At 43.8% G+C, this 19,220-nt stretch overlaps 1 protein-coding gene across 3 annotated transcripts in view; it reads right to left on the reverse strand.

Annotated features, from left to right (window-relative positions):
• The window catches only part of COL14A1 (collagen type XIV alpha 1 chain), a 194,873-nt gene that overhangs the window by 16,910 nt on the left and 158,743 nt on the right, over positions 1–19,220 (reverse strand). For all 3 annotated transcript variants that reach the window (XM_037166708.2, XM_037166707.2, XM_037166709.2), the window contains exons 41-45: positions 18,563–18,616; positions 18,013–18,084; positions 8,335–8,370; positions 7,041–7,107; positions 3,822–4,010 (exon numbers count right to left, since the gene is read on the reverse strand). In XM_037166708.2, coding sequence (XP_037022603.2) covers positions 3,822–4,010; positions 7,041–7,107; positions 8,335–8,370; positions 18,013–18,084; positions 18,563–18,616 — 418 coding nt within the window. The remainder of the gene's footprint in view (positions 1–3,821; positions 4,011–7,040; positions 7,108–8,334; positions 8,371–18,012; positions 18,085–18,562; positions 18,617–19,220) is intronic.

The following is a 19,220-nucleotide window of genomic DNA, read 5'->3' on the forward strand; positions in this document are numbered from 1 at the left end:
CAAACTCCCATCCTTTCAGGCCTTGCTTAGCTAAAACATCAGCTGACTGTCAGGGCCCCCTCTTCTGTGCTCGTACAGCACCCCACATTTGTTCATAGCATCTCTAACAACTGATATTAAACTATTCGTGGGTTTTTTGGTTGTTGTTTAAGACCTGTCTCCACGCTAGGAGCATGAAGGCAGGAATGTTGTCCTGTTCACTACTCTTCCCTTAACACCCAGAGCCGTGCCTGACGTGTAGAGGAATGAATGATGATCTACAAAGGTTACATTGTAAGACCAAACAGACAAAATGACATAGCTAATAAGTGGCAAAGCCAGCATCCTCACCCACGTGTGACTGATGTCCCCAACCCCAGACTGTCCACCTGTCATGATGCTTCCAGCAACAGCGGCATCACAAATGGTTTCTCTTCTAAGATAACAGAAGTAAAACAGGACTGAATTGCCTTGTTTCAGGTTTTGCCCCCAGTATTGCCCCCAGTGTGGGATACTAGTATTGTCCCCAGTGTGGGATACTAGAAGAGGAGTATAACATCTATAGGAACACCCCAAATTGCCAGACCCATGACCAGCACCCCTACAGGTAACTCCCCCACTTGGACTCTTACATAGCCCGGGTGTGTGCTACAATCATGGAACACTCATCAAATGCCCAAATGTGCAAACACAGGAAATGTTTTGATCACATTCCTATTTATCCAACAGATCACCCGGCTTCATCCCCAAGCAGGTCATTTGCCAGGTCATGGATGCCCCCGAGCTATTGAAACACAACAGAACAGAGCGCACAAGGGTCTTGCAAACAGCAGGACCAGAACCTGCTACAACATTCTGATCCGGCCAGCAGTTCATGTTGTGAAATGTAGTTATCAGAAGCCATCATGAAACAGGGTTCACCAGATGCTCCCCAGTTCTGGCCTCCCATGTGAAACCCCCACTTGGCAGTGAACTCAAAGGCAGCAACAGGGCAGAATGGAGCAAGCAATCACAGACTGCAGACACTCTGCAATCATACAGATCTGGATTTAAACTCTGGTCCCCTATGGTTCAGCTAAGTGACCTTGGACAATGGACAATCAGATGAGCCTCAGTTTTCTCACCTAAAACTGGGGAGAATACTGACCCCATTCTGACAGCACTTACTTTCAACACTGCTCGGTTATAATTTACCATCTCCTAGCTTGTACATTCAGTAACACTCAATATTGCTTCCAAACCACGTCTTCTGTTTTATCCAAATGAGAATGCACATATATATGGGACTGAGCACAATGCTGGCAGATGCGTTTGGTGCCTAAATGTGAAAGCCGTGATTACAGCATCATCTCACACGCTGCCAAGCCAAAAGTCTTGCATAAACGCTGCATTCAATAAATGTTTGCTGATTTATTGTACACAACAAACCAGATATGAATCCCAGCTGTTACGGGCATCCAATTTAAACATGAAAATCTTTAAGTGGATGGTTCTTCTGATCCACTATTTTGGGGATGTTGGCCTATAAACCCCAACCTTAAACCCCAAACCACGCCCCTCAGGTGGTCATCAATAAAATCACCTTCCCTCGTGCTCAAAGGGCATCTCATCTTCTGTCTTACTGTGAGCTTCCCTGTGCTCGTCAATTTCAGAGTTCTGTTTCTGGACTGTACTCTTTAGGAATATATATGAGGTGGGGGGGGGGGCAAAAAACCAGAATTTATTTATAAGAAATCATGTACTTGTTCTTACATGTTTAAACTTCAGTCACCTTTGAAGAACTCTCCCTTTGACGCAATCCACACATTAAGACTCTCTCACTGCTCAGCATAGTCTTTGAACTTGTCAATTTTAATGCCTTTTAGTGCTTCTGCCATTTTTTTGTTTCACCTCTTGCGCAAAACATTTCCCTTTGAGGACTTTTTTTCATCCAGGGAAACACAAAAGTCGCTTGTCACAAGATCAGGTAAACAGGGAGGGCGGGGCACAGGGGTCATGCTGGTTTTGGTCGAAAACCGCTGATCACTCAGCACAGTGTGAGCAGATGCACTCATAAATCACCCATCAGGAGAAGGGCAAATGTGTTGAAAGAGTCTTCAAAAAAAAATTCACCAAATCCAAACGCAGCTTCTCACAACGCCAGCTGGTGATCTGATAAAGATGAGTTCCTAGAACACTCACCTAGAACACTCACCTAGCAGGGAAGCCTGTGTTACAAGGGCCCACCCTCCAGAAGACAATTCCATTTGGGGGGAGAGTCCCCCCTTGTGTATCTATATGTAACTAAGATTATATCATGGAAATTCATATTTCAAGGGTTGTCTGGGCCACGGTTTGAGAACTCCTGGGTGCTTTTCCTCTGGTCTAAGCATTCAAGTGCTCTTGCAGAGCAAGAAAGACTCAGCCTGGCAGGAACAAGGATAGGGTTTCTGAAAAGAACAAAGACAACTTGTGACTTGCTGAGGATGACTCAGGCATTGGCTCTGGGCTCCCTGAGTCACAGCTGACCTGTCACCAGCACCCTAGAGGTGCCTGCTGACAGAGGGGCTACCCTCTGGCTGCCAGATCCTTGCATCTGCTGACTCAGTGTCCTTGCACAAGAAAAGCCTTCAGAGAGGAAAATCAGAATTGGGTCAAAAAAAACCAATGATCTAGTGAGTACCTGTTAATGTGCAAAGCAATTCAAACCCAATCCCTGTTCCCAGAAATCTCATGGTTCATTAACACCTGATGGGTGTTAAAATGGGGGAGAGAAATGGTCAGGGCATCAGGGGTTGGGGGCAGGGGAGATATTTGTGGTCTGGGGCGATCAAGCCAACTTCATGCATGAGACAGGGGTTAGGCTAAGCCTTGAACTCAGACTCAGTCATACAGAAGACAGAAAATGAAAAGGACATTTCCAAAGTGGAACAATGCGCACAAAACTACAGATGCAAGAATTGTGCTTGACCTGTTGGCACGGATCAAGAATGAACGTGAAGGAGAACCTTTGTAATCTGCATTTTACATCCCAGATCTTATAAAAGGAACATACTCTACCCATCTCACAAAAGCAACGTGCCTCCCAGGGCAGATAGGTCATTTTTTGCTCAGATCTACATTCCATAAATTGTGTCTTAGAAAATACTTCTATCAGTTGCCTCTTTTCCCATCTCTTTCTTTGTGGTTAATATCTAGCCCCAATTTCCCACATCTCTTTGATCTTACTATTGTTTTATGCAATACTGTGAAGTCCTGTAAAGGGCAGAAGGACAGGCTAAGTAGCATCTCTATTTTATAGAAATTTTGGTAGGAAATATAAAACATTGGCCCGTTCAATTATTAAGTAAAATGTTGCCTTCTATCATAGGAAGATGAGCCACAGACAGTATTTAATTGGAAGCTGAGAGCTAGCATGCGCTATACAGGCACATGTGAATCATAGAACAATTCGAATCGGGCCTCACTTCAGGGCCGCCACTAACCATATCGCCTAGTATGGACACGGACAAAAAAGTGCCAGACCTGGGAAGAGAGCTCTCTGCCAGCCATGGTGGATATGTGATGCCACATATGGCCAGAGAGGGGCATCTTTTCTTACTTCCTCCATGATTCTCTCATGAATACAAAAGCCTCTTAGAGGGAGTCGGGGGCTCTGATCCTCTTTTTTCATACAAGCAGATGTGGCTCCTGCCAAACCCTTGGTAGATTACTCAATTTTCTCAACCTTGGGGATAAATAAGAAGCTGCAGAATAGATGGGGTCAAATTAACTCAGGCCCATTATTTCAGACTTTATCATGGTTGAGGCACCATTGTTCAGCTCTGCTTCACTGCTCTCAGTGAAGGGGTAGCCCAGCTTACCTCGTTCTCCTGGATTCCCTGGGACACCTGCATTTCCTGGGAAGCCTGGGGTACCTGGGGGCCCTTGTTCACCAGGGGTTCCAGGAGGGCCCGGTCTCCCTGGCTCCCCAGGAGGTCCTTGGATGGTCCGGACTGATGAGGAGTGGCTGGGAATCTGGTTGAGGATGGCTGTGTACCTGGCCATGTGACCTGCGGCAGGAAGGACAAAGACAGCTTTCAATCAACCGTCACACAAAGGGAGGACTGGAGGTGCATCTGTCAAGCCTCCAATCGGCTCTGTTACATGGCCACCAAAGGAGAATGCACACCTCTCTGAAACATGCCGATTTCCAATTCAAAACTTTTTTACATTCCTCTTTGGATGCTCTTAACAGCTGGAGTGTATTCAAGTCGCATCTCATGTGTTTGGAATTCCACAGCTCACATCAGCATCTCATAAATATCATTTGAACAGAGGTCATGAATTTTATCTTCCACCCAGCATTTATCTGACCTCCTAAATCCTCACCCAGCTGCCCCTTTTCTCCAGCAATTTCTCTGCAAGTTGTCTTTTTTCCAGCCCACAAAGTCTGCTCCACCCTCTTGCTCACAAATCTACAGACTAGAGCTGTTTCGGCTCATCTCTCAGTTGCCAAGAGTTTGTATAGTAACCTTTACTTGGGACCCAGCTGCAGATTCTCCCACTTGCTTTATTTATTTTTTTTAATCTGGCTTTCTCTCCCATAGTCACTTAAATCAGTTGTGTCTGGAGGGATATACTTTAATAATTAGAAGTCTAGCTTTATACAATGCTTGAAACCATAATGCCTCATTTTTCTAGCATCATGAGGAGGCAAGCTCTTCCCACATGAACGAACTTTCTAGATAACAATTACTTATCCCTTCTCAAACTTTCAAACTTAAAGAATAGTGCCCGCTGGCTGGTGTGGCTCAGTGGACTGAGTGCCGGCATGCAAACCAAAGCGTTGCTGGTTTGATTCCCAGTCTAGGGCACATGCCTGGGTTGCAGGCTGCATCCCAAGTAGGGGGCACCAAACACTGGTGTTTCTCTGCCTCTCTTTCTCCCTCCCTTCCCGTCTCTAAAAATAAGTAAATAAGATTTTTTTTTAAAAAGAAGAGTAACCATTTTTAGAGGAATTATTTCTGAAATGTATTCAAGCATTCTTAGGCAGAGGACCATGACTGTAACCAGGATCAGCTTCCTGATGACTCAAAGGCCACAGTGCCCGTGGCCATCGGGTGGGGTCAGACATTCCTGCATGGACATTTTCAGTTTCCTCCTTTGACAAGGGGATGTCCTCTGTCACTTCTCCAGCTGTCATCACTTTGGTCTCACCGTTTCCCATATGACCTTTCCTAGCATAATTGTCCTGATCAGCTCTGGACTGAAAAACAGATAACTGCGTGTGAAAGGTATTAGAGGCCAACTGATGAAATCAAGTTCTGAGGATGAGGTAAGCAGCCTGGAGCAACCTGCGGCAGTGCGTGGGGTGTGGAGGTGTGACAAATACAGCCTCTGGGGAGGCTGGGTCCTGCCCATACCGTGTGTTCTATTTCCTTCTCCAGAACTGCATGGACGGGCGGGGCCTCCTGACCTCACCGAACCACTCCGGTGTGCTTGTATGACCCCCCGCTGGCTCCCGTTCCTAACAGGCGTTGACTAAAATCTGAGAATTCCTGAGGAGGAAAACTCTAGATTTTAAGCTCTCCTTTCTGAGTGATGTCATAAACAATTATATATTTATACAAGACTTTTACTCTAGAGTCTCATAAGACAGCAACTATTTTGAAATCTTCTACATACTCTGGTCAGTGAGTCATATGGGGATGTAACCCTTCAGTTTCTTTAAAATAATTATCTGCTCATTTACACTGAATGCTTGAAATGAGAAACCTACGAAAGAATCTAAGATACAGGATAGCTTTTGATGTAGTTTACTTACTATTCAATCTCTCTTTTATAACTTACTGTGTTTGCAAAGATCTTATTTTGGCATTACCCTTGAACAGTTTCATTTCACTGGTAAATTCTCTCATATGCACATTTAATTCAAGTAATATAACATGAAGTGAAATACAGTTAAAATATAGGGAGCATTACTATTATGCCTGATAGCTCTGTACTCCTCTGTCCTGAGATTTTAATGAAACCTCTCCCAAGGTTATGCAGACCTTTATTCCAAGCACTACTCAAGGAGAGATCTGGTTTCATCAACTACATACAGAAATTTTGGACCCTCGCCTTAGAGCCTTCTCAGACCCTTACAGGACTCCCAAACTTCCCTGGCTGAAATCAAACATAACCTCAAAACTTCTAAGGCAGCCACTGGGTGAAGTCAGCCCTAGAGATAAAGGACACGATGGGGCAGAGGGCTTGACAGCCAAGGGCCGGAGCTGGCAGGGTTTGAGAGGAATATTTCATCCCTGCTTGGCCTCAGATCTGCCTGGAATTGAACAAATTACTGGCAAAGAGAAGGGCCCTCCACTTAGATTATGGAGACAAAATGCAGCCGGTAGCCAGGATGAAAATGTGCAAAATGGATGAGTGATAAGTGAATACGCAGGACTCAGTCGCTGAAATACTGAACTGTGAAAAAGCTCAGGTTTGAAGTGGAAAATTGGGACAGGTGTCTTACCAAGTGCGTTCCAGGGTGAGTTTTGGCATAAAGCACAAGTATCATATCAAATGTCTTTGAAGATTCTCCGTGTGTGTGTGTGTGTGTGTGTGTGTGTGTGTGTGTGTTGGCATAAATCTTAAAGAATAAAGGAGAGGACCTTGGGCTAACCAAAAGAAATGGATAAGAAGGAGGCATTGATTTAAATCTAGTGAGTGAATAGAAATCAACACCCTAAGTCGTGTTTTCGAAGGTAGCATCAGAGGCCTCAGTCTGGCAGCTTTCAGGTGCTGAGTGCTTCAGAAAAAAATTGACCCATTTGGGAAGATGAGGAAGGAATAAAAGATTTGATCTGGGCAGTCAAGTTAAGTCTATGTGGGCAGGCAGAGAGCTCTTGGATGGAGGACAGGAGGAAGCTGGCGTCTGTACCCTCCTTGCAGAAATCTGGGGTAATCTGCATGGTCTCTTGGATGGCTCGGTGACGGACATCTGTAAAACCTGTGTGTCTGTGCTGAGGTGTTTTCCTCCATCATTACACTCATGGGAAGGGCACGGCTCCATCTGGACGAGCGACAGAAGGCCTCTGGAACCGTAACGCACTTACTCTGGATGAGCTGTTCGCACACCTGACGTGCCACCGCTCTCACCATGGCTTGAGACTGCAGGTCACCCTGGATGAGAACAAAAGCAGATTCCTGACTCTCAGCCACAAGCCCAGCCACATGGCAGGACTTCCAGGTGGAGACCTGACTTGATCCACTGTTCCCACCTGGGCTCTTTGGCTTCAAGTGACAGTAGAATCTACCGCTGTGGTGCATGCAGAGGAATGAGCAATTTGACATTCCTGGTGCCTTTCTTAACTTATTATTAAAGGTTCATGGGAGCCTTTATTAACTTAGAAAGCTCAAGGAAGCATTTCTAGTGTCAAATTCTAAAAATGTTAATAGATCTGAAACAAACCCATGTGTATATTATTTAATGCCTCATTATTAGCTCTTTGGAGCTTATAACATGCAGCACTTTCTTGAGAAATAGCTTGCTTAATTTGAGTAACAAGTCAGAGGTAAGGTGTTAAACTCATTTTATAGACAAACAGAGTTAAACACACTGCCCAAGGGTTCACAGAGGTAACTGGATAAGCCCAAGGTCACTGCTGTTTCCACTGTAGCTGACAGCACAATTATATTAGCAGCTGTACAATTTCTCGAAGCAGAGATAAGGTCCCTAAAAGAACCTGAGGTTCAGGTCCATGGCCAGTTCTTGGATTCTATGCCTGCCACTGTCCTTCTGGATGCCAGTATCGGAAAAGCTGGAGTCCCGTTCTACTCCTTGGCATCTGTGGAGAGGTTTTACTTTTCTGAAGCCTTTCCCATGTGTCATACAATTGCTTTATCAAATCCACTTGGTGACCCTGGCTGGTGTAGCTCAGTGGATTGAGTGGGGGCTGCAAACCAAAGGTTCGCCGATTTGATTCCCAGTCATCAGGCCACATGCCCAGATTGCGGGCCAGGTCCCCAGTAGGCAACCACACATTGATGTTTCTCTCCCTGTCTTTCTCCTACTCTTCCTCTCTCTCTAAAAATGAATAAATAAAATCTTTTTAAAAAAATCTACCTGGTGAGGAGTTTAATTCTACTTTTCCTGAAAGAAATGGATTGAAGGTCATCTAGATGGATGGTAGCAAATCTGCAACTAGTAACCAGCTCTCCTAACTTCTAGCCCATAAGATGTTTTCCACTTGAACATGGGCTCATGGTTGAATGAGTTGAGGAGGGAGCAGGGAAAGAAGAAACAGCTAAGAGCAGTGAATGCTCTGTGTCAGGTGCCCTGTGTCAGGCCAAGCAATGAAAGATGCACAGTTAGCTCTGCTGGCAAGCAGAAGCAGACAGGCTACTTACCCGCTCTCCTCTCTCTCCCTTTGCTCCAGGGACACCCTGTAAAATGTCAGATGTTCCAATTACTTGTAACACCACACGCAGCTGCGCAAAGGCATAGAGTGTCTTTCCTTATTTTACTAAGACATTTTTCTTAGCACCAGTAGTTCTGCAGCACAAGAGGAGTAAACAAACAGCAACCTATAATCCCACCAAGCAGAAATGGCTCTTTTAAACCGTGGACTCCTCCAGGCTTTTAATGCATATACAACGTATGGGTTTGGTTTTGTTTTTTTAGATTTTTAAAAACTACAGTTGACATTCACTATTATTCTGTATTAGTTTCAGATGTACAGCAAAGAGGTTAGAAAGTCATGTACTTTACAGAGTGGTCCCCCCACTATTTCAAGTACCCACCTGCCCACGTTTATCTTGACATTATTGACTGTATTTCCTGTCCTGCAATCCACATCTCTTTCTCTGGCTATTCTCTAACTACCAATTTGTACGGCTTAATCCCTTCGCCTTTTTCACCCAACCCCCCCTCCCCCTTCCCCTGACAGCTGTCCTTCGGTTCTCTCTATCTATGAATCTGTTTCTGTTTTGTTTGTTTGGTTGTTTTGTTCATTAGATTCCACATATAAGTGAAATCGTATGGCATTGGTCTTTCTTTGATTGGCTTGTTTCACTTAACATAAGGTCTTTGACACAGTATGTTTTAGTACAAAACTGAGATCATGCAGCAACACTGCTTTGTAACACATCGTCTCACTGAATAGGTCTTTCATATTTTTCCACACTAAACACTAGTCTATGCATTGTACTCCGCTGATGCTTTATTATTTCTTTCACACATCTCTGCTAAAGACCTAAACTGTTTCAATTTTCTGAAGAATAGCTCTGGAAGGAGGGAGGAGGTCTTCCAGCCTGAGTTCTAGTAGGAGCTGAGGTCTGTGAAATCCCACAGTCTCACTCTGCTTTTCTTCCAGATTATGGCACATGATTCTTTCTCCCTGATAATGGGAGCTCCTATTATCAGGAATTCTCGGCTGAACTATTATTTTGTTTTGTGGCTTAGCTACTCTTTGACCCATAAGAAACTACTATAACTGTTAAAATTTTACTGAAAAACAATGGTGTTTTTATGTTTCTGCAATGAAATTACACTTATAATGCAAACCATGTGTCCTCAGAAGGCTTTCATCTTTTTGTTTCAAATGTGAGGCAGTGTAATAAGAGCAATTCATTGAACGACATGTTCATAGTTTTACCCAAAGGAGAGCGAATGGCATTTATAGGTGGAATCTGCCATGTTGTCAGACTGTTCCCAGGTGTTACTGCAATCTCAACAGGTCGAAAACTAAAGTCAGTACCTTCTCCAAAATCTCCATTCACTTAATAGTAACCAAAATTCAAAATTCTGCATTCACCCCATGGTGTGCAGATTTATTGGCTCTTTGACTTGTAGTGTTTGCTGCTGTCAGAGCTGTAAATATTTCTACTACAGCTGATTTCAAGTGGCAAATACACTGTCACTGAAGAGGGAGCTGAGAAGGGAAGAGAAGCATGTCATCTACCCCCAGAGCAGGTACCAACCAGCTCTACCCACCACTGGCTCTCCCTTTTCTCCTCTTTCCCTTGCTTCTTGCGTATCTATTACACACACACTTAGCATTGAAATTCCTTAAGATCCATTCCCTTTATTCCATCACCCATGTGCTACCCTTACCCCCTCATACAAGGGCATCTGCAACTTTGTCCTATGTGCCCTCCCTCTCTCACTAAAGACCTCCAACCAGTTCCTCCTCTACACAACCACCAGCTATATCTCCCTCAGACACCAGCAGCATCCAACTGAGAAAGCTCAGAGGCTAGTGATCGATGGAAGCTCTTCCTGTATTCATAATCACTCACCAATTACTAGACAATCATGTGACAAAGTCAAAGTCCTGGGATTCAAAGTCTTTTGTTCTTTAGCCGCAACCTCTCTATCTCCTACTCTTCAAATTACAATTTCTCATTCCTACTGACTTGGGCTACTAAGTGTCTGAAAACATGTGAAAGGCGAGAATAGGATTAAGCATAAATCTTGTAAATTAACAAGCAACAGAAGAATAGTCTAACGAAGGACTTACATAGTTTGAGTATCAGTTTTTGACACTAAATTTTTATTGTCGTATACATTTAACTACAAGTCAATGCACAGATTTCTCTTCTCTCTACATAGATGGTAAGAGCTCCAAAGCTGGGACCATAACTAATATTTCCAAAACCAGCGAGAATTTTTCTTGCACAGAAGAGTCACTCAAACATTTAACTAAGTCCAATATTAAATTGAAAAAGTTATTATAAATCTAGGACTGCTGTCTACTATTTCTGACTTTAAATTTCCTCTTGTTTTGTTAATAAAATAAGAATATATTAACTGACTTCAATTAGAAGTGTAAATCCACCCATTAGTGTGCTGTAAATGATTTTCCATTATTACAAATGAGATCAAGAATCAGCAAATCCCAAGAAAACTTTATTTAAAAAATATACACAAATTTATAGCATAAGGGTAGAATCTGAGTGTTGGGCATATGGGTGTTCACTCCAAATTCTCTCAATCTCGTGTGTGTTTGAAAATTTTCACATGAATCCTTTGGAAACAAAAGGTATATGACATGGGATCTGCAAGCCACTTAAACTCTCTGAGTTGTTTGAAATATGAGGCCATTAAATTAAGTGCTCTCCAGGGCCCTTACAAAGCTGACATGCCAGTATCTCACAATGCAGTTATTATTTGGAACAAGGTAACAATAGGGACAGAAATTAATGAAAAATACCAAAGCTGAACTTGCAAGAAGTATCTCAACCTCTACAAAGAAAGCAGATCCTCACTATTTGTGATGTCTCTCAGCATGTGCGTTTCATTAAGGCAGTGTAGCTAATATCTAGCTAATGACCTTCGGTAACCTCAGTTCCTAGGACAGTGTTTGGGACACATTAAATACTGAAAAATATGTGTTGAATGAATGAATGAATGAATGAATGAATGAATGAATTCCACTTCAAGTCTGGATGACAAGCGAATTTGTACTTCATTTTAACTGCCTTACTTAAAAAAAGAGAAAAATATTTATGACATACTTGGGCACTGGGACTTTAGATGATTAGAAAAAGAGCTAATTTTGTTTAAAAATACCCAGTTTTCATTAGGAAAACTTTTGGCAAATGATTTTCAAGGCACCCCTCCCCACCCTCACTCTTTGGAGAACAAATGTATTGGCCGCGTCCTCTTCCCCATTCCTTAGGCTGCACTGGTGGACAAGTCCCTAAAGATGCAATAATGTCCTCTGCAGGGTCTAACTGGAGGGAAGAGTTACTTATGTTACCACAAAATAAATTTTTACTAGAACCAGCTTTTCAAGCATTATATGCAAAACTGAAATGAAAATCAGCAAACACAAATAAGTAAATATTCTATATTTCTAATAGTTAAGAAACAGTAAAACTAGTAGTTAATACTTAAGCTTTTACCATATCCCAAGCACTGTTCTTGGTGTGTTAACTTATTTAACCCACATAACAGCCCTATAAAATTAGCTCATTTATCCTTATAAGACTTCTCTAAGACAAACTCATTTATTCTTTTTTTAATTTATTTTTAGTTATTTTTAATTATATGATATTGATTATGATATTATAGTTGCCCTGATTCTTCACCCTTTGCCCAGTACCTACTACTCCCTCAAGCAGTCTCCCCACCATGGTTCATATCCATGGGTCATGCATATAAGTTCTTTGGCTACTCCATTTTCTACGCTGTACTGTACATCTCCGTAGCTATTCTGTAACTACCTATTTGTACTTCTTGTTCCCCTCACTTCTTCAACCATTCTCCTCCAACCCCTGCCCCTCTGGCAACCATCTGGTAATTGACTTCTTTTCTTTTGCTGCTTTTAAGAATCTTTCTCTATCTTTAACTTTTGGCCATTTAATAATGATGTGCCTTAGAGCGGGTCTCTTTGCATCCATCGTAACTGGTACTCTCTGTTCTTCCTGGACTTGTATGTCTATTTCCTTCATGAAATTAGGGCAGTTTTCTCTCACCATTTTTTTCAGGTAGATTTCCAATTTCTTGCTCTTTCTTTTCTCCTTCTGGTACCCCTATGATGCCAACATTAGAACTCTTGAAGTTGTCCCAGAGGCTGTTTATACTATCATCATTTTTTTGGGATTCTTTTTTCTTGTTGTTCTGCATGATTGTTTTTTGCTTCCTTATATTCCAAACCATTGATCTGATGCTTGGCTTCATCCACTCTACTTTTGTTTCCCTATAAATTGTTCTTTATTTCAACTAGTGTATGCTTCTTTTCTGACTGTATCTTTTTTATGCTGCTGAGGTCCTCATCAAGTTCCTTGATCATCTTTATAAACAGTGTTTTGAACTCTGCATTTGACAGATTACTTATCTTCATGTTATTAAGCTCTTTTTCTAGAGTTTTGATTTGTTCTTTCATCTGGGCCATGTTTGTTTGTCTCCTCATCTTGGCAGCCTCCCTGTGTTTGTTTCTATGTATTAGGTAGAGCTGCTTTGACTCTGTATCTTGGTAGTGTGGCCTAAAGTAGTAGAGTAGGTGTCCTTTAGGGCACAGCCTCCCCTATCACCCAAGCTGGGTACATGAGGTGTGCCCTTCGTGTGGGCTGAGTACCCCTTCCTCTTATAGTTTAGCCTTGGTTGCTCTTGGGCAGGTCAATGGGGGGGGGGGGGGATTTACCCAAGCCAGTCAGCTGCAAGGATTGGCTGTGACCACTGACCACCAACCTCTGCCCTGAGTGGAGGATCAGCTGTGCAAAGTGGTGGTGTTCCTACATGGTCTATAGCTATCTACTGGGGGAGCTGACCCTGGAGATTTCTTGGGTGGTGCAGGCCAAGGTCAGCCTCCACTTGTGTTTTGCCTGGAGCATCTTGCCTGAGCTGTAAGCAATTTGAGATGGTTGCTACTTGTGCAGGGCTTGAAGATCCCCAGGCAAAGCCAAGCTGTGACTCTAATCTGGCTGCTATTAGGGCTCACTGAAGCCAGCTCTTGCTTGTTTGATAGGATTTATTAGCCAAGACAAGCCATTTTTATGGAAAAGCAGCTTGGGCAGACCCGTAAGTTGGGTGGGGCAGAGCAGCTTGGAATCTCCAGGGCTAGTCAAGTAATGCTAGGCAGGTTGATGGAGTCTCAGATATGGCACCAGCTTACCAGCTCACCAGCTCGGTCATGGGAGAGTTTAGAAAAGGGACAATGGCATCTGCTGCTTGTCTTGATGCCAGACAATTCAGTTCCTTCCTGTATATCACTGCCACCTTTCAAGAGCTACCCAGGTGCTGGAGCTCAAAGGAAGTGAGTCAGAGTAAGTGAGTCCGTGTGTAGTTTCTTTAAGAGGAACTGCTTGGGACTCCAGAAGTTTCTTCCACTGACTCAATCCCCACTGATTTTTGTAGCCAGAAGTTGTGGGGACTTATCTTTCTGGCACTGGAACCCTGGGCTGGGGGCCTGGTGTGGGTCTAGGACCCCTTGCTCCTGAGATAGCCCTCCTGAACTTTTATCCATGAGGGTGCGGTACTAGTCTGTTCTACATCTGTGTCCCCTCCTACCAGTCTGGATGGATGTAGTTTTTTTTAATTCCATAGTTCTCAGACTTCCATTCAGCTCAATTCCATAGCTGTCAAACTTCCATTCCACTTGATTTCTGACACTCCTGAGTAATGGTTGTTCTATATTTCAGTTGTAATTTTGATGTGATTGTGTGAAGAGGTGAGGCATGTCTGCTTATGCCACCATCTAGACCGTAGTCTGCTCATTTATTCTTTATAACAATCCTATTAGATATTATTTCATTGCACATATAGGGAAAGGGATATGTTGAGATATTAAATAACTTGCCCAAGGTCAAACGATATCAAAATGGAAGAGTTGGGACCAGACCTCAGTCAGCTGGGCTCCTAAATTCACACACTCCCCAATACATGCCACTATGGCCTCCAAAGAGAGCATTCAGCTAACCTGTCAGCCAATGTCTCCTAGTCCAGTGAAGATCCTATGTCTCCTAATCAAGTAATAATTTTTAAAAATCCACCACACATCCCCCCAACCTAACTCTAGTCATTTAGAACTAAGTTTTAACTTGAGTTATTTTATCTTGAGTATTGATTAAATGGGTTTGTTTGAAATTTAGAAATAGAAATTACAGTGTAAACCTAAGTGGCAAGATAAATGGGCTGCATCAGCTATTGGCACCTTTGTGTTTAATTAGGCCCCAAATTCCTCAGCCTTGGCCTCAGGATGCTTGTTATTAAGTAGCTACAGCACACAACTAAGCCATCTCAGTAAAAGGCCCATTTAGGGAAATATCTGTATGACTAGAAGTTAGTTTTATTCCAACTTCTCTGACATCTTTCCTTTGATTTTTGCAAAGTAAAACAAAAACAAAATAAAAATTCCGGTGCAAGTGAAGGCCCATAACTCCTCCAAAGTATGCTTTGAGGGAAAACACATCTTCCCTTGCAGATGTAGGCCAGAAAAAGTGGCACATTTTCCTTTAATTTCAGAAACACTTGAAATGTAAAGAAAAGAAAATACAGTGGCTACATTCATACATTCACAGAATTTTAAGTACTGAAGGGAAGAGGAATAATTTCATGGTCCAAGTCCCACATATTAAAGATGCCTATTAACTAAAATCAAAACATCCTAACTCAGCTCCAAAGGTCTGCCATGGCTTGACCCCCAATCTATATAAGTAATTTTCTAAAATGCCCTTGAACATCAGCCTAACTGGAATGCAAACATACTTTCATTTCTTTCTGTTAACAGATACTTATTAAGTACCCTCTGTGGTAGTGAGGTGGCGTCTGGCAGTAAAGGCGTGAGTATGATAAAAAATTCTTCCCTCAGGAACCTGTCATTTTAGTGGGGAGATGACCATCGACAGCATATCTTGGCCTGAGAAGGTGAAGGTGGTCTCGCACAGGAGGTGCACAGTGTTACAGAAAGACTAGCCAGGAGCTCGCAGGTGGAGAAGGGACAAGAAAGCAGTCCAGACAAATGGAAGAGCATCCCAAGAAAAAAAAAAAAACAAACCCTGTGAAACAGTACAGCACAGGTGTGGGGAGCTTTAAATAAAGATGACTCAACCCCAAGCCAAAGGATGATACACAGTCAAGTCAGAGGGGAAAGGACGGACCCATTGTGAAGTGCCACATATACCTGGCTGCATATTTAAGACCCATCCTCTGGAGACGGGGATCCAGTGAGCACATTCAAGCAAGGGAATAACACATCAGAGTTATTCTAGAAAGATCTTCTGGAAGCTGGGAATGGACCAGACCAGGGCCAGAGCTTCTCATGATAGTCTTGGTGGGAACCGAGGGCTTGAAATAAAATTTGGCAGTGGTGAAGAAGCCAGTGAAAGAGTTGAAACTATTGAAACATACAAGACAGAGGGTGCACTGAGCCCACTTTATGTTTTAATGCAATCCCCATACAAACGATGCTACCCCCGTCTTTGTGGGTGCAAATCACACCATCCTGCACATCCCACCAAAAGCTGCCTCCTTCAGGAACTGCTCTCCTCACCCCCACAGCTCAGACGGGTGCCCCCTCTCTGTCTCTATGCCCTTGTCTATCACTCTCTCTCTCTCAATGGAACTTTCACAGTGACTTCCTTGACTTTTCCTTGAGGCATTTCTGACTTTCTGCCTTTTATTACACCTACTTATACAAAGCAAAACAAAACCATCATTCTCTTTAGATTGTCTGTGAGTGTTGAAATATATCTTGGTTACCTTTTGTACCCTTCAGAACCCCTTACCCCCATGCGTCTACACATTGTGGCTGCTAAGTAAATATTTCTAAGTGAACACGTTAGGAAACCTAGGTCCTGAGAGGCTGGGAACACTGCTTAGTGGCTTGCACAGTTAGAGTCAAGTCAGAGCCCCATCTAGAAAGAACCCAGGTGCCCTGGCTCCTGGTGCAGCGTTCTTTAAATGACGTGGCACTGGACCTCCCACCTACATTGAGTTTAAGTTAAATGTATGCCCCTTCTCGCATGTGCTTCATCACAGTCTGTTCCCCTGTGGGGAGGCCCTAGCTTTTAGCTCACACTTGAACCTCAGGCAGCAGTTATGACCACAGCAGCGGCACACAGCTTGCCCTGGGAAGTCAGCAGCTGAAGACAGAGTGCATGCAAGCAAGTGTTCCTGGCACCGACTAGAGGAAATGTGTTGCTATTTTCAGTGGGGCAGTCTGTCTTCCTTGGTCTCTTTCCCTCCTGTTTTCCTAGACAGACATCCATGGGAAAACAACCAAGGCCTTAACACCTTGACACGGAGCCCGTTTGACTAGTCACGCCAGTCGGGCAGGCAGCAGGCAACCGGTGGCTCAGAGCCCCAAGCACAGGGCAAAGTCTGGGCTGGACAGTTCAGGGAACAACTGGCTTTTGTTGTTCTATCCAGTGCCTACTGTGGCATCCCCACCCAGTGTCTCCGAAACCGGACAAGATGGCTTCTGGCTCTCATAAAAACGCCACCATCAAGGGCCTTTTTCTGCGCATTTATAACAAATCAAAGATAATATTATTAACAAGTGTCTTATGTCCCGGAAAAGATGCACTGGCATTTCTGTACACTCCATGTTTAGAGTCTGTTCCAGAGGCACAAAAAGACCAGGCAGAGAAGCAGGGAGGGGTTTTCTTTCCCTGACGGAAATCCACGTCTCACTCTGTACCTCATGCATCCCACTGTCCTCTCTCAAGGTCCCCAGAAACTTACCTTCTTTCACAGCCCATCCCTCCCGACCCAGGAGCATCCCAACTGGGGTTAAGGGAAACTAGCTTAGGAAATGTCACTAAGCCTGCAATACACAGGGTCACCTGGTGCACAAACACATTTGTTGATTGTCTAATGCAGTTAAGCAGGTTTGGAGGTCTTTTTCTGCTTCACTTCAAGATGCCTCAAAAGCTTTGCTGTCCTCGAATCTCTCATGACTTTCTGAGGTACATTTAGTGTTCACCATCTCTGCCACTCCTTTAACCAGAAGCCCTTGCTCTCTGAGCCCTGCTGGCATGTTCTGGGACTCCTGTTCCCAGGAGCACGTGCTGGGAGCACACTGACGCCTGGTGGCAGAGGCGATACTTCCATACTCCTTTCTAGGGAGGAACAGCCTAGATCTGTCTGCAGGGAAAGGATGGTGGAGACAGGATGGTGTGTGTTGTGTGTGTGCATGCTCACACACGCTCACACTCATCTTTCTTGAAGAATTTAGAAAATAAAAATCTACTCCCATTCTCACTACTCCTTGACTTTCTCAAGCCTTGTATATTCTCCCACAGAAGACACATCTAATTAACAAACAGCTATTATATCCCACCCCTGTCAAGATGGCATTGGGTTTACTTAGCCAAATACGAAAGAATGAACAATAACATGTACATATAAGTAGCAGCGTGACTGATTACACCCTGTCGGGAGCCTCTGTCTTTAGCCCTGATACGTGCACAGTTTGATCTTCATCTTTACCCTCAGAGCCTCTGTTTTCCCTTATGGATTCCCACAGCGTCCAGGACCTAAAAACATTGCTGGCCAACAGAGATGCTGGTAAATGTAAACACACAAATAAACCCGAGGGAGGACTAGGCAACCACCCTGACCAGCTCCTGCTGCATACTCACAGGTGGCCCCAGGGCGCCTTGGGGTCCCACGCTTCCAGTGATCCCTGGGACTCCGGGGGCTCCAGGAATGCCCTGAGGAAGGGAAATGAAGCAAAGGTAAGGACCCTCACATTCTCATCTAAGACAGGTACTTCCCAAGAAGGAGTACGGGACACACACAGCAATAGCTCCCCTCCCCCTCAACACCAAGACTTCAGGACTCATTGGTCATTCCTGGTCCCAGCTACCAAAGAAGCAGGGAAGCCATTTTTGAAAGAAGTCTCCAAACTACCAGTTAGGTACAGTTCTTTCCAATTCAAGCCTTATCTGAATCTAATAAAAACTAATTCAATGCAAGTGATCTTACGGCAAAGTGGCTCAGAGATAGAATAATCAAGCCATGCGGATGTACTATTTTTAAAGGATACTTTAGGGAGAGGTCTATACCAACGGCTGGACTGTTATCCCAAAGATGGCTGCGGAGGTGACGGGTCTGGCAAAAGAAAATCTCTCAAAAAAAGCAAAATGCTTCAAAGCAGAGGACATCCCAGTAGTTTCTGGAAATACTTACAATTGGCCCCGGTGGTCCTGGAGGGCCAGAGGCCCCATCCTTTCCAGGAAAGCCCTGGGGAAAAGACACACAGCACGTCAACTACGCAGTTGCTTTATGACTTTCAGAATAGGTGCACCTAATTCCGTTTAATATTCGGAAGCCAAGTCCTGACGCTTGCTCTGAACTTCCAGGGATTCGCTGCTTTTGAACTCTTCCTGGGAATTGTTCTTGGCAAGACTTGTGTATCTATTGGCCCTAGGAAATTGTCCAGGGCAGGAACTTGGGGTGTGAGAAATGCTACTTACAAACGTTAGCAGGAACTTGTTTTCAGAAAATGTTTTTATTCAATGAAGCCTAACAAAGGAGAAGGGAGGTCAAGTCTCAGTAAGCAACAACCAGACAAAAGGATGTGTTAGTATCTTCCACACCCTAGGCGAGTGTGGGGGAGGGGCTCCTATCACAAGTCTGCATTACAAATTGGGAGTAGTAGAATGTATCCCACTCTGTGCTCTCTGGGAGGATGTGCCAGGACTTCCTGCTGCAGTGATGGAGTTTTGACTGCTGGGCAGGTTTGTAGAATGTGTCATCATAGCCTCTTTGCTTACCATTCCATGTTGGAAAAACTTAAGGCAGAAAACAAACGTTATTCTTTATTAAAGAAAGTATCTCTCTAAGT

The sequence above is a fragment of the Artibeus jamaicensis genome, unplaced genomic scaffold (assembly GCF_021234435.1).
Source record: "Artibeus jamaicensis isolate MK-2021 breed Jamaican fruit bat unplaced genomic scaffold, CSHL_Jam_final scaffold_916, whole genome shotgun sequence".
In the NCBI taxonomy this organism is placed as follows: Eukaryota; Metazoa; Chordata; class Mammalia; order Chiroptera; family Phyllostomidae; genus Artibeus; species Artibeus jamaicensis.